Source organism: Tachypleus tridentatus, unplaced genomic scaffold (assembly GCF_004210375.1).
Source record: "Tachypleus tridentatus isolate NWPU-2018 unplaced genomic scaffold, ASM421037v1 Hic_cluster_2, whole genome shotgun sequence".
In the NCBI taxonomy this organism is placed as follows: domain Eukaryota; kingdom Metazoa; phylum Arthropoda; class Merostomata; order Xiphosura; family Limulidae; genus Tachypleus; species Tachypleus tridentatus.
The window spans coordinates 38,128,852-38,146,021 of record NW_027467782.1 but is presented as its reverse complement, the minus strand read 5'-3'; the positions used below and the strand labels follow the sequence as shown (position 1 = coordinate 38,146,021).

At 30.0% G+C, this 17,170-nt stretch overlaps 1 protein-coding gene across 1 annotated transcript in view; it reads right to left on the bottom strand.

The window, feature by feature from the left end:
- LOC143242279 (uncharacterized) overlaps positions 1 to 17,170 on the bottom strand; it is a 69,376-nt gene that overhangs the window by 38,033 nt on the left and 14,173 nt on the right. Inside the window, exons 6-9 of the mRNA XM_076485645.1 lie at positions 12,762 to 12,828; positions 12,344 to 12,445; positions 9,481 to 9,586; positions 1,884 to 1,952 (exon numbers count right to left, since the gene is read on the bottom strand). Coding sequence (XP_076341760.1) covers positions 1,884 to 1,952; positions 9,481 to 9,586; positions 12,344 to 12,445; positions 12,762 to 12,828 — 344 coding nt within the window. The remainder of the gene's footprint in view (positions 1 to 1,883; positions 1,953 to 9,480; positions 9,587 to 12,343; positions 12,446 to 12,761; positions 12,829 to 17,170) is intronic.

The following is a 17,170-nucleotide window of genomic DNA, read 5'->3' as shown; positions in this document are numbered from 1 at the left end:
TTGTGAACCTGACGATGACCGAAGAAGGTCGAAACGTTGTTCGCTCTTCTATGTAAAAGTGTTTTCTCAGCCCATATAAATTTCTCAACAAGTGGGTTTCTCGTCATCACTGATTAATATTTATCTTTGTTCAAAGCCAAATTTTATGATACCCATATCACAATGGCCTTGAAATATACAACAGTTATTTTAATGGGAAAAAAACGCCCATGACAGTTACTTTTATGATGGGTCATGGGTCAAAGGACATCACACATATATATTTATAAAAAACCTAAAAAAAACAACTTTGTTTGACATCTTCCACATCCAAAATTTTAAAAAGCTTAGCGACATATGTCCAGCAGCAACCAATTTCAAGTCTTAGCGACAACAGACAATTGTATGATTTCTTGACTTATTGTTTTATATTTCAATAAACATAAGTTTAATAATTTATTCCTAAATAGTAATAATTTATATACATATATATAATGTACAATAATTGAAATGTGACTGTATATTACAAAATACTACTCCACTAAAACACAGCCAAGACAGAGAAGACTAAAGGTCAATTTTATATTATTGAATACATATCATGAGTACACTTGCACCTCATCAATGCAATTTATGTAATGTTAGCTGGGCATGACTGGAAGGATCAACATAATACAAAATATTAAATATATATCATTATGAGACTTAATCTACTTAAACTAAACATTTGTATTTTTTGTGTTATACAATGTAATCATTCCAGCATGAAAACAAAAATAATTTATATTTCCTATTTTTTTTTATGATAGTTATGATGTTGGTCAGTTCATAGACCCCACAAATGGTATAGAAAAGAACATAAAATGTCAAATCTTACTAAAAACAAACATTTGAAATGTATTTAGGAGGTTCTAGAGATTAAGCAAATAATATCCAAGATTTTTACAATGAAGAATAGTTTTCTTAATTATAACACAAAACTCCTTTGTACTTAGACTAGTAACAAAACAATTTTCACAAACAAATATTTAGTAAAAAATATTTAATTCGATATCTGATTTTCTGTGTACAAAAACTTATAATCTTTACCTAAAGTTTACCAAATTTTGTGAAGACACGTGCTGTATCAAAAGTTATAGTGCAAACACTTAACAATGTGCAAATATGTAAGCTAACTCATGTATATTATATTGAGTCTGTAGTGAGAGTTAATAAAATAAATAAATAAACAATGAAGGAAACTGTTAAGTTACTACTTTTTTCATGGCATACAAATAATAAATTTTCAATAACTTATAAGACAAAAACCCTGCTTGACTTTGAGATGTCTCAAAATGTATTTAGAAATTTGAAAATTGCAAAAGAAAATGTGGGAATAGTTGCCTTTTAGAGTTTTTGACATGATCAAATTCTCTGCTTTCAAATTATATGAACTAAGATAGCTTTAAACAAATATAAAATTACTAGATTTTTGGCTTAAAGTCTTTTACTAACAAATTGCACTTGCATAGGTGTGAAATTTAATACGTACCACCAAAAATAAAATTATAATGGGAAAAAAAATTAGGGCTAACAGTTTCTATCCTTTTTTAAGTACTTCATCTGAAACAAATGTTAATAAAACTTAAAAACAAACAAATAATTAAAATATCAGAATATCATTTACAGTTTTATTTTGGAGGTAATTTGAGGCTCTAAATCACAATTTTTTGAAATGTTGATGTTGAGATTTTGCACACTAATTTTAGGCATTGGGTATGAAGGATTAAATAAGGGTAAGTTTCCATTCTTGTGGCTAAGATCATTATTATTTTATGAATACTTCCTATTGGTTTAGGTAATACAATTATTAATAATAATAGGGATAACTTACACTCTTGAATAAAGCTATTATTGATACTAACCTCAAAGTCAGGAAATAGAGGCAATACTTCCAGTGGATAGACTCCAGGTTTACTGCAATGTTTCTCAATCTAACAAAAAAAAAAAAAATATATATATATATATTGCCACTGTTTGTATAGATCGTATATGCTGCATAAAATTCTATTTACTCTGAACTGTAAAACAATTTTCTATTGTATAAGTAAATGGCTTGATTCAGTGTGCTGTTTTCAAGACGTACATTACAAATCAGCATTATATGATGTCCAAGTCTTATTTTTCTATTTACCCATCCCCAGAAATCAATCAAAAATGGTTTATTTTTGTGGCAAGTAAAAAATATTACATGATAAACTAGATTTGCTTTTCTTCTTGGTAAATTTTATAATTTTAAATATGCAAAAAAAAAGTACTTAAAGTACAACCCATACTAAAATGGGTTCATACTGACACTTGTATAAAAATAAGTATAAAATACCACACAAATTATGAATATTATGAAAAGTTTTAATCCAAATAACTGAACATGTCACAAAAGAACTACATATATAACTTGATCTTAACAGCCATTTCACAATTTCATTTTTAATACATGAAACTGAAACCAAGTAAAAATAACATTTCTGTCCATGCACAGCAAGGATAACTGCTATTTGCCTGTATTCACAGCAGACCTGCACAAACACACAATCCCACTGTTATCATAAAGATTATGAAATAAATATTGTACAATACACAGGTATATTTGCTAAATTAATATATTATTCATCAGTACTAATTAAACCATCAGGTAAAACCATGTTTCTTGTTAATGTAACGTAAGCCAACAATGTAACAAAAAACACTTTATAAACACCAAAGAAAATGCCAGGTAATACCATATCTTCCTACCAAGGCATGCTAACAAGTTAAGAATCACAGTTCTGTTTTATAAATAGACACTGCAACATTTTGAAAAAATATTTTTACTGTCCAAAAATTGTGTTCTGTATATATATTTGATGTTAACTACAAAGCTACATAATGAACTCTCTATGTTGTGCCCATCATGAGTGCCTAATATGGTTTTTAATAGTGTGAGCCTTCTGACTTACCACTCGAGGGGTGACAAAATATTTAAACAGGTTCTTGTAAAACTACAACAAATGTAACATCACACAAACAAATTAATATACCTCTTATACGTATTTAACACCCACATATATCAAGAGTACACATCACACTGCTCAAAAACCTATTTACAGTAACCATGAAATCCTAACCCACAACTCCTGCCTTCTATCCTGAGAGCTGCACTAAGCATTCCTTACTAATCTACTATACTGCAGTCTACAATCTGACAAACTGAACACTTTCAGAATTAATAAAAGTAAAAATAGGCAGAATTCAGCTAAACTAAGACTTTTAAGCTGGAATTCACAACGTGTGGATTAGCATTCAAGTTCTCTACTAGAGCATAACACCAACATATGAACAAGATGATGCAGGTGAAACATAATAGCCAATAACCAAAGTACAGCAAGTAGTTTACTGTTCCAGATCCACAGATGACCACCACCATCTATGAGCTAATAACGTCACAACAAGTGCCATCAGAAGGAAAAAAAGTGGGGGCAAGTATCTAATCAAAGTCTTTAGTATGACATATAATTCAATATAGCATAAAATGTTAAATCTATGCTTAGGATAATGCTTTTTCCCAAATATGATGTGACGAAATATATTACGAAAGTAAAACACTACAAGTCACATCTGTGAGCCATGTCCATGTTCAAAAATAAACTTATTTGAATAATAACCAACTGAGCATTGCTATTATTCTATACAACAAAACAGTAATATCAGTTGGTTATCTCAATCATTTCAACCAATATTCAATAATTTTGGAAGCATACACTTGATGGCATGAATGTCGCATTCTGACAGACATTGGGCAGCACATAACACTGTAAATTATAAGGCTTATCTTTGTGTACTGATTGTTAAAACTGAGTCACTGAACCATCTGGTTGCTCAAAATTATGTTTTCCACTAATTAGCAAGAGACTGTGTTGAAGTAACAAAACTGACTCCTTAATATAGTAACTGATAAAAACTGTACATACCAATCTCTTTTATTCATCTCCAATAAAGAACTATCTACATCTATTTTCTATAAAGTTGACCATACAACTCTAACAAGGAGTTTAAACTCTCTTGTAATACCTTAATGCAGGTGTAGCTTGAAAAATTAGTTCCATACATTGACACAACTAATGGCTTTCAGTTTTTGCATCAGAGTATCTCCTACCTCAGAATTCTGGGGACCAGTAGTTATATCACAGTTTCAAAACCACTACTCTATAGTATGCACTACCTGCATTTGTAATTGCTCATATAATGGTATGGGAACCAAGACTACGTTCTTCAATGTTTAATAGTTACCCTTCTTATTGTTGCATGACAAGTAACACTCAAGTTAGATCACAATCTTTGGAAAGCTCCTGCCAGAGCTCTTTTAATGTGAAGTACAACCACAAGGAAATCATCATAAAGTATATGGTTGTTGTCACTGCTGCTGCAATGTATTTCAGAATCTGGATTTTCACTATTTCGGTAGACAATCCATCTGCTTTACCTAGTGAAAATGTACAAGGTTGTCCTCATACAGAATTGTAATTCTAAATGTGGATATCTCTTACACATTATTGAAATTCATAAGCCATTTAAATGATATATGGTTCATTTGAATGGTAAACTTTATACCATACAATCAGTGATACTATGGTTTGACAAATACAAGATGAAAGTAGTTAATTCTTTGTATACACAGGATAACATGTTATACTCCATCCTGACAATGCTGCTATGATTAACTAGAATATTTGTTAACAATGAAATCCCATTAGATTGACTGAACAGTTTGGATAGTCAACCTAAAATTTACTTCAGCTGGAGAAATTGCACAATATTCTCTCACAAGATGGAGCTGTTCTTTACTGTTATGATCCATAAACATTCCAACCCCCCCCCTCAAAATGTGACTGAGAAATTCAAAGATTACATATAAGCACATACTATTCTGATATGTACTTCAAGCATGCTTTCTTTACCTATTGAAAAACCATTGATTGTATACTGTAGTCTACAAAAAACACTAAAATGTTATCCATATAAATGAGACATTTATCCAACTCTAATCCTCTCTGTCAAACTCTCAAAAATGGCAAGTACATTATGCAACCCAAATGGTACAACAAAAGGTTTATAAAAAACTTTTTTAATCTGGGAGCAGTTTTACATCTGCTCTTGTTTCACTAGCAAGTTCCTGGAAGCAAGGTGTAATGCATTAGACAAGTGGACATCTTCCAGTATGTACATGAATACCCTATTTTTGACCAAACACACACAAAAGATTTAACCACATACACTTCCTTTCAGTACTAGATACACACATACTCTTTACACTTACTTAGATACATCTATTGACTATGTAGCGCATGTTACTGATATTGGATTCAGTTGGCTATAAGATCCGACATACATGTTGGAAAATTTATTCAATATTTACTATGTTCTTGTTACTACAACGAGCCCAAATTATCTGTACAATTCTCAAATAGTGATATCAGATGTTTAGGTACCCATGGATCTGTCCTTGGTCACAATGCATCTGAAGCAACACTAGCAACAGTTTATTCTAGTCATTTCCATTGCATTCAATGAGCTGATAATTATTTTAGCAGCAAAATGAATAGCCATTTCCCTGTAATTACAGATTAGTACTGACACAAAGCAAGCCTTTGGTGTTGTGAACAAATGCAGCTTTATTTATGGACAAAAACAATGTGTTTCACATATTGGTTCCACTACCACATCAAACACCAACTACACACTAAACTGGCTTTTTAAAAGAATCTGAAATACCACTTATAGATTGAGAAGTAATAGTGCTCCTTTCTGAAGATATTTATGCTAACATGTTGGCACTGGATTGTTTCATTAAAAGGCCAAAGCTTATTTCACAGGTCATGCTGATTTTAATTTCCACAACAAGTCTAAACCTTAGATACCAGTGCCTAATTTTAGATTAGAGACAACCATATTCATCTCTTAGAGTAGTGGTTTTACTTGAAGTACCTGATACAAAGAAGAAACAACTAGAGTTCTGGAGGATCCTACACCAACCAAAAATTTTCACTTTCTACCAGTGTAATTTTATCATCATATAATAAATGCCATTCAGTCCTTTATGAAACAAACTGATAGCCATATCTTGGAATTCGAACGGACTCCTATACTCCCCAACTCAATACCCAAACTCCAACATGGACATCATTAATTTATGTTGTGGCTTTATATGACTTCCTGTGACTGTTGTGGGATTTTATAGAATTGCATGTTCTCCCTCTCTTACCTTACACAATTTTACAAATAATTCCTCTCAAAATGTGCATTTAGTTTACTGTCAAAGCATGGACTTCATCCCTCTTGTTCAAAAAGTCACCTAGAGATGTGGAGAAGAAACACTTCATGCTGCTATGAAAAACTAATCATAGAGGCTCTGAAAAGACCAGAGTTAAAATTCAGATGGTATTGGTGGAAGGAAAGTCTGTTTGAGTTCAAGCATTTTGAGATACTGGCATTTCTAATGGTTAATTTGACTGAAGGAATATTAGCCAAGCTACTAATGGATACTTTTTCCTCAAGCACGGCATCCCATGGTTTTATCTGATGGACTTTTGATGAAATGGTCCATGAGTACACCCTTGAGATGTAAAGCTCATATAGTGGATCTCTTTGGTGCTTGGCATAGTCATGACTGATCCACAGACAGCTGTGATCTCTGAAAATTATTCTGGTTGAATTCGTACCACTGAAACTACTGATGTAGGCTTCTTCCTTACATGTGAAAAGCTTGATATAACTACTGCAAATCTAGTTGACACAGAAATGGTAATTAGTGCAAGTAAAGCTATACGAATATCCCCATACAGTAAAGTAGGGTGACCCTTAAAAAGCTTATAGAAAATGATATCACTGACACTTGCAGCTTCCATAGTGAAACATGTAATCCAGTTAGGAAGTGCAAGTCATCTATAAAAAACAGTCAACTTTCTTGAAGTTTTTGTTTTTGAGTTCTGAACTTGGTTTGAATGATGGTTCATTTCTTTATGAAGCCAAAATGTTGGGACAACTCAGATAAAATTCCCACAGTTAGTCATTAGGCTACTTATCTTCTAAATGTCTAGTTTGATCAATAACTGTACTGTTTAGGCACAGCACAAAGCATTTCTGATTTGTTCATTCAAATGGTGACCTTCTTGAAATGTTTACCCTTTCTTTACTGAAAAAAAATATAACTGATATCCTTGTCCTTCACTTTTTACAATGAAATATTTACTTAAATTGCATGAGAACAGCATAAAGTTCTAAGTAACGTATGAAGATTCTGCATGCAACAAACCATATAATTTGACTTATTAGTAGTATTTTTTTGTTTTTTAAAAATTTCAGAACTTTTATTGTGAGACATTATTTTGAAAAACAATTAAAATGCTTCCCATTTACTTCAATTTTCAAATTCTTTAATTGTTGTTTTGAAAGTTCCAATTTATAAAGTAGCAAACAAAAGATTTTTTTTAAAAAATAAGTATAGTGTAGTGTAGAGATGGCAGTGCTAGAAAGTACAGAAACAAGGTACGGTTGAATACAAAAAAAACATACAAAACTTCCTACACAAGTAGCTACGAGTTAATATTACAACCCTCCCTTGTTTGTGTATTTTCTAGCATTGCCACCTGTACATCATACTTAATTTTTGTAATTTCAGTTTTACTTTTCCAATTTAAAGCAAAGATAAAATATACATTTTTTATATAATAAATACTTTACAAAATGTTTTATAAGAATGTAGAATACTTAAGCAAAAGATATTACAATGAAATCTTCTTGAAATTTCAAAGCTGCAAATTCAAATATATCACATATAAAAACAAGATATTCAAGAAAGATAAATTTCACCCACTTTTTTTTGTTATTTATTGACAGAAGTCATTTTATAGGATACTAACCAGTTACTCCTATTTAAAATCAGTTTTTAACATATGATGCTCAAAGATCCTTGAAAAAAAGCACCAGTTATAAAATGTTGAGTAAAAAATATATTTTACTAAACTTGTTTCTCATCATTCTGAAATATGGTCTCCATCCTTCAGTCAGCATTGATAACTTCAAAAATGAACAAAAAACATTTTAGTTGCAGAAGCTATACAACCTATAGAAAGTAATTCTGAAATTCCAAAGTATTTCCCCTAGAAGTTTGTTTTTTTTTTGTAATGCAATTTAACAACAGGTACATCAAAGCAGTTCACAAAAACCTCATTGAGTTAAAGTATATTAAAGTATTGTAAATATCTTGAGAAAATATGAATAAATGTAGACAAACAGTTAGAAAATGACCTTTAGGATGTATTATGTCCTGAGAGAGGATGCCTCCCACAGTGCAAGTGTCCAATGGACAGTGGAACACATGCCAAAGACTTGTGTATCATCCACCATCTTGAAAACATGAGAATTCTGATCAAGGATAAAATTCTGCTGGTAATGAGAACCAGATATTTTTTAAGGTGTACTATTACTGGGATTTACATCAGATGTGTGTGCATTCTATTGTTCTAACAGAAAGCTCAGAACTGTCAGAAAGCAAACAACTGTTTAAAAGAGCAACCAATAAATAACCTTAAATCTCAGCAACAAGATCATGAAAGGTTATTTGGCAGATTTGATGACAAACATTACCAAACTAATCACTGCCCTATAGGGTAGAGGACTGTATATTTTATATAGGCTGTCTAATACTTTCACTTTGTCAGTACCAGCACAAAAAAAGCAAATGGAACAGTTAAAGACAAAACTGTCATTAGGTAATTTCAATATTATGAAATGTTTTAATTTCTTGTACTGATTAAATCTTGCTTTTTTTGAATATTTTTTATCACATTTGAATTCATTGTATTCAAACAATTCACAAAAATAAACTTATTATTTATTAAAAACTGTATTTGTTAAATATAAGCTGAATTTGACCACGAATATTGTTAGTAAAAATTACAAATAGTGATGTCATTTAGAAAGGTGAGATTCAAGGTCATCAATAGATCTTTGTTAAATTTTCTGATTTTTCTTGTGACTTATAGCTAAGAGTAATGACTACTGCAATTAGTAAAGTATCAAAAGAAGTATGTAAATGAATGTTAATCAATTGGACAGATGTAGAGTACATATTGAAAAATATTAAATAAGGTATTTTAATGTTATCTCAAAACAACATCTCACAAAATTTTGAAAACTTCCCAACCTGTAAAACCATAAAATAAGATATAAAAAATTATACCACATTATTTAAGCAGAAATGAGATATAATTTAGTAAGTTTGTGCTAGGTTCTTTGCATTTTATCAAGTACTCTCATTGAGACAGGACAAAAAATCAGGTGATATTAACAACATACAGAAAAGTAGAAGGATAAATACATTTACTGTTATGTGCTTGTTGACTATTTTCACACATGCACATACATATATATATATATATTAATGTATTAGGAGAGTTACTAAAATGTTATTATACTACTTACAGGTTTCTGGGCATCTTCAAAAGTTTTATTAATAGCATTAATTTGACTTTCTCTGTCCATATAAAGGTTTTCTTCTTTGAACAATTTCTTGACATTGTATCCAACTCTGCAGAAAGGTAGGTGAAATAAACAATAATTGAAATACAAATGTAAAGTGTGAGTCTAATGAGTGTATTGTATGACTGATCTGTAACTACAGTTAAACCTATGTTTAGAGATATTATAGAATAAGAAAACTCTTCAAGAATGTAGTTTTTTTTAAATCACAGTAAAATTTAATTTAATAGCTATTTTCACAAATGTTAAAAGACAATTAACTAAATATTAAGAAAAAACAGTAAAGTAGCATATACTAAAAGTATAATTAAGTAAAAACAGCAAGACAGGTATCTCAAAACTCTGATAATACCTAATTAAATTTAACTAATAATCAATATGTTTGGAAAAAACATACTTCAAAAGAAAAAAATATACTTGAATTTCAAGAATATGCTTTTTTAATGGTTACATTAAGATGGTAAACTGTGTAAAACATTTCAGTTCAATTTCAAATACAAGAAATAGTCTAAGGCCTATGTACTGTATAATCACTTTCAAAAATTATACTGTCTGACAACTAAGAACATTTGAAGTTGAATATTTTTTAGACTACATAAGGCAAGAACATAAAGTGAGCATAACAGATCAGAGAAATACCAACCAATTAAATCACTGTTTATATATACCTATGTGTCTCATTCAGAGCTACTTACAATGAAGACTTTTCAGTGTATTTGCTGATCAGATTCAAGAATATTATCAGAAATTGAAAATATGTCAAAAGGCATGTACAGGACATACAAATTTTCTTGGTTGAAATTTACAAGTTTGCTCATTATCCAATTCAATACATAATCCTTAACATGTGGGTGCACATATTTTCAGCTTTTAGCTCTTGTTAGACATATATGCTTGAACAATACATGTATATGCTAACTGTTATGACCTAAATGTTAGCCCTATTCAACATTTTAAGCTGCTATACTTTCATTACATTTTTTTAAAGTTTATGAATGATTAATCAGATGATAAATGTTAAAACTGCTATAAGATAAAATCTGGCAGACTTTTAGTAATGTAATGCAATCATGTTACCGTATCCAATAATATAAAATTGGCCCATTCTTGGTTGTGTTTCAGTGGACTAATATTTTGTATTATACAGTAACATTTAAACTATTAAACACACACACACACACATTATTACTATTTAGAGACAAGTTTTGAAACTTTTCTTAAAATATAGAACAATAACTAAAGAAGTAAAGCAAACAATTATCTCTTCCAGTTATGACCTTTGAACTTGGTCGCTGCTGGTCATAGATTGCTAAGTTTTTTTAAAATTTCTAATGTGGATGATACCAAACAAAATATTTGTAAGGTTTTATATAAACAGTTGAATAACCAACAAATCATAAATAACTATACTGATGCAATGCCAGTCAACAGCCAAAAGAGAAGACTCAGGTAAGTAATATATTTCTTGTTTTTCATGAGTATTCTTTAACTATTATTATAAAAGTAACTAAAATGTGTAAAAATTAGAAACTTATTAGATCAGGCAAGATTAGGTAAGACAAAAACATAAAAATTCTACACAGGGTATGCTAGCAGGCAGCTCATGCATTAAATAATTTGATACCAGTATAATGTTTGTTAATGGAATAATTTAAAACTTATTTGACAGAATTATTAGTAAGACATGATTCAAATATCAATAAAACATATAAATTGGTGTATACAGTTATTAATTTTAAGGTATTTAGGATAAACAAATACAGTTTCCTGTTACAACCTGCAGTCACTCAAGAAAGAAAAAAAGTAATTTAGATTTATTTCCTGATTTTTATTGTGGTTATGAGGTTGGGTCAAATTGATCAACCCAGTTTAAAGCTAGGGTAGAGAAATTAACAGCTAAAATATAATGATTTCCTTTAAAAAAAATCATACCTATTTATGAGATTTCACAAATTATGCAAACCAAATATGACAATTCTAGGATGCATAAAAGTATTTTTAACACTAACATAAAACTCACTTTGAACTTAGAGCAGTCAACACTGACTACACATGTTCCTGGAGAAATTTATTTTAAAAGTACTTAATTAAAAAACTCCAACTTTTATCTCCAAAAGACTCGTAAAATGTACTAATAGTACATGAAATTTAATGAATATATGCTTACATTATCAAAAGTTATTGCATCACTAATCTCTTGGTTACTTTAATGCTCAGCAGTTAAGTGCAGTGCACTTAGCCCATATCAAAAGCTAAGTAGTTAAAAACAGATTGAGGACTAGCTTAGAAAATAGTAATGTAAAACATTTAGTACAGCTGTCTAAAGAAGGAAAATATCTGTTACCTTACACGTTTGTTTAATGAATCCAGTGAAAAAAGATCAGAGAAAAAATGGAACACTGTGTTAATGTTACAACAGCTCAAAGTTTTATAAAAACATAATGAAACATAATACATATACCTAACTGGTATATAAATAAGCTTTAGCTTTTTAAATAAGAACTGACTGTTGTAGAAGAAACTTAAGTTGGAAAGTTGTAATTATACATGCATTCTGATGTACAGAATAATGATCTTGAAGTAACAGAACTTGCTTTTGTATTTAATAATAATACCAGAGGCTAATACTTTTAAAATGAGAAAAAAAGTAAAGACATTAATTTCATAACACATGGAAAAGCAACAGTCAAAATTACAAATAATATAAATGTATATAAACAGAATACCAAAAGCATTATATTACACCCTAATTTTTCTTACGCACAAGTAAATATACTCCATTTTCAGGACTCGTGTATACACTTACTTTGTTTCAGTTTTGTCATTAGAAACTCCATATCTGTTGAACTCTGTAGAAATGTACTCAGTTTTCTTCAGCCAAGGTCCAGCTTTGTTGTGATGTCGTGATCTAGGCACACAATAAATTATCTTAATACCTTTGATTAAATTCTTTCAGAAAATGAACAGTAAGGTTATACTTCAATAATCATTCAGTTTTATCTTTTTACTTAACTTCAGAAAACAAAAATTTCAACTTTTGTCAAGTATTACTAAAACAACAAAAATTTATATATTACTTGTATTAATGAAGAAAATCAGAAAATATGCAACTGACGGTATCACATGCAAATATGTTGTTATCACATTACTTTTTTTTACATGATATACCAATGAACCTATATAACAAAGATACTTAAACCAGTTTGTCGATGAACAAAACAAACCTTTTGGAATCTTGTGGTCCAAGGTTGTCTTCTTCAAGAAGCTTTTCATCTTCAAGGTCTAATGATGCTGAAAAAAAATAATAAAGTTATGGTTATCACTACTAAAAATAAAAAATCATGATGGCTTTTCATCAGTATTTTCTAGACACGTTATACGAATTCAAAATTGAGATATTAATAAGGTGAAAAAAAGAGCTTCTTGTACCATTTCACACATTTACAAAGGCAACCATTTTATCCAATTTGCATGTCACTTTTTTCAACTAGCCTCATTTTGATAGTATAATCTAAACCCACATCAGGTTTAGTTATTGGTTGTTTAGTTTTGTAATCATCCTTTCCACTGTATTTCATTTCACCTTCATGTATTGTAGTAAGCAAAGTAACACGACATTTGTCTTTCCATTGAATTGCTAAAATATTTCCTTTCTTCTTAATATCTCCCTTTTTCAGAGGCATGTCTTACTTTCAAAGAGAATGTTGCATAATTCCAGACTTGTGTAATAATTATCAATATATATGACCTTTCCATAATATAATCAATCATTTGCATTTGGTTTTTTGTTATTTCAAAGTGCAAATATCTAAAAATCTTCATGAATCAATCTCAAGTAATGTATTTTGGAAAAACCGGAGTTCCTACAAGAGGTCATTCTTCCAATAATCAACCAACACGTGCTTTTTTAAATGAGAAATAAGCATCGACAAAGCAAAAAAAAAAGTGTAAATTTCCTCAATACTTTGTATCTTCCATTTCTTACTTCATGAAGTAGAGGGAGTGTTACTTTAACTTTCTTCAGAATTCAAGGATCTCTAAAACTCATAATATGTGTTTCTCACAAAATATGACTCATTATACTTTGATCAAATATAGCAGTAAAAAAATTCATATTCTTTAGATTCATCCATGAGACTAAATTTATCTGCGAGTCCAGCATTTATACCATCAAAAGAATGAATAAATGGATCCAAATCATGACAATTTACCCGCTGGGAACCAATGGATGTTGATTCACTATTTAAATTGCATTTAAAGCTTTAAATTATTATATTTGATGTTGATGAAAATTTTTCTTCTTCATTTGAATAGTTACACTATGAAACACAAATTTTGTTCCTGGATAGTATGTATTATTTCTTAATTGCTTATGTTGTAAAAGTATAAAATTCAAGTTTGATTATGTTGAGATCACTTTGACTTAGAACATAGTGGCGAGCACTACTGTCATGCAAGGTAGGTGCACTTATCAGACAAAGAATATGTTGGAAAGGAATCCAGCTTTCATCTTTATGTGACCTTGCAGGCCATGAGAACAGTTCGTTTCTTGATTTCTTCATAAATGACACCGACACATCAGAATGTTCATTGGATCTATCTTTTATGTTTCCCATATACCATTCATGATCGTATAAGCATGCCACATATTTCCCTGGCTGATAATTGTCATTGCTATCATTAGACTCTATTTGAGCTGCTGTAGCATCACTTTCACTGCTACTACCAACAGTTACAACTGTGTACACATCATCATCTGATAACCTTCTCATATAGAATGTGTTGGTAGAGTGGGGAATAAAGATATGATGTGACCTAATACCTGCCACAGTTTTGTGTTTTTCATAGTGCTCAAGTAGATCAAACTTTACACAATTCTGCAGGACTGATTCCTGATTGACAAGAAAGAACTGAATGCCCTGAATGTGGTTCTTTGCCCAATGGTGCATATCAGAGACACTTAAAATTTGATAATTTATTATTTTACACAACATTGAACTTTTTTGAAGATCATGTTCAGAGATGTAAGAATATATGGTAAAGTCTGATTACAATATTTCAATGGTATTCATAAATTATTTCAAAATTGTATGGATATATTTGCACACAGTAACACACCTGAATTGAAGTTTGTTTTTTTTCAAGTAAATAACGTATGGTCTCAGGATACTTTAAAAAATTATAACTCAAAAGTAGGTTGAACACCATCCTGATTGTTTTTGTAGATCATATTCAGAGATGTAAGAATATATGGTAAAAATCTGAAAAGGCTGAATAACTGGTGACATGGTCAAACTGTGGCCAGAAGTAGGGCTATTTTTAGTTAAATTGTAAAAAGTTGCATGCAACTACATTCTTTTACAGGAGATCTAATAGACTTTTAACTACAACAATTGCTTATTTATCAACTGATATGTCATAGGAAATTTGTAAACAAAATTCAGCTTTGTATCATATTATGTCTTAAGAGCTATGACTTCTTAAATAAACCAATGTTTTTTATGATTTTTGGTTTTCAGGTGAGTTTACAGCCTCACTATGCAAATCCTCAGAGAGATAAACTTGGTTTGAGACCATTTTTGAATTCTGTGAGATTAATTCAGTCAGTGTAGCACATTTCAGCCTTCTACCACCATTACTGTTGCAGCTTTAGGTAGCAAAGTTTGCCCGAAAACGAATTCGCCACAAATAAAAAAAAATAATTAGATTTTACAGTGCTGTAAATCAGAAACTATTAGAGATACTGATCTAATCTTTGGCAATATTTCATTATATAGGTAAATGAGCACATGTGAAATTTTTCGAGGAATTCTGTGGGGGTCACCTCCAGCCCCCTTGATGATTTGACATGGAATTATCCTACAGTTATCTGATCCTCATCTGAATAACAAAAAAGTAAAAGAAAGCTGTTGGAAATGCTGAACAAAATCTTCCAAAGACACAACAAGTTGAGAAAATAAGTTAAAAGCAAGAGGCCATACATCCAGGCTCTAAGGTACAAAATGTAGAACAAAAGCCAGCCACTTCCTGCACAATAACAGCAATGCTGCATATAATAAAATAACTTAAACAGGAAACTAATTTTGCATTATATTATTTACAAGCCCAATACCAAATCGACTGCATTAACTTCATTTACCCCATCCTTCTATTAACAAACATTAAAATGTTAAAATTAATTCAGTAAAGACAAAGTTAATACTTATTTGAGATTTAACATGAAATATTAAGGCATATCATAACACAAACAAGAAACTAATTTTCTAGTATATGATTTACAACAGCAATATAAGAAGAACTGACAGCTATGATCAGAAAACTTTGAAATTAAAACAAATAAAAAAAAATTCACTTTATAAAATATTCAGCCTAGATCTTATTTATATACATACATATATTTTTTGTTCTTTTAACTGTGAAAGAGATCTTAAGACAGACTTTACAGTGAGTTTTAGCACTCAATTGTTAATTTTATGGGGCTATGAGTAGATGTTAGATATTTTAATGAGTGTCTTTCATAATAATTTTGAAATATTAATACCTGATTCAAAACATCAACAACTAATAAAACTACTGTAATGTCAGCTAATATAATACAATTTAACAACCATGTATACACATAAAACAAAAGAAAAAAATCTTAACCTTTCTGGGTAACAAACTTTTAATACTTAAAATAAATATTAACCAAGGTATCATTCAGTTTACTACTTGTCATTAAATTATAACAGTTTCATGGAATTTTGTCTTTCACTTGTAATGCTGGTCAAGGATAAATACTAAAGGAACAAAGCTAAACATTTTTATCCTTAAATATACATCACACATATGACATGTTTAGTTGTGTTTTATTCAACCATAGCAAACATGGATTTGTATAAAATTTAAGAAGAATAAGTTTTATCAGAATGATTATATTTTTATTTCAAAATATAGCTTAGGGTTTATATTTAATTATAAGGTCTATGTTTGTAAAACAATATTGGTAGTTTAGCATTAAAACACAGTTGTCAGTGCTAATAAAACCAAGGCTAGCACTCTCTGTATTACTGTAGAACATGGTTATTTTGAATATCAAACATTTTGTTTTATACTAAAATAAATATAACTGCAATAATTTCAATGCAAAAAACAAGTAATTTTGAAAATGATTAATATTTGCTTAAATGTTGTTGTTTCTTTACATTAAGCTACAGAAATAAGCACAACAAATACTGCAGAATAGTTTTTACAAATAACATTAAAACTAAGTGTAAGCTTGTTATGAGTGTTATAAATAAACTGATTTGAACTCTGTTATAGAAAAGTATAATATATTGATATCAAATTAAGTAAATGAGGCCTTTTGACTTTCAAGAACGAAATTAATGCAACATCATAATTAGATAACTATCATAAGTGTATTTCTATATATCATCTTGCATATTTAAATTTGTAGTAATTTTGGTTAAATATGTTTTATTTTGGGGTCATTTGCATCAATGGTCATCAGATTTATTGAGTGACAACAGGCAATCTCTGATATTTTGACAAAAGACTGCTATGCTTACATTTGATGTCAGATGGTAGATCTATTATAGTTTTATATTTATCATATCATGATACATAAGCCATAGTAAGATAAATACATTGG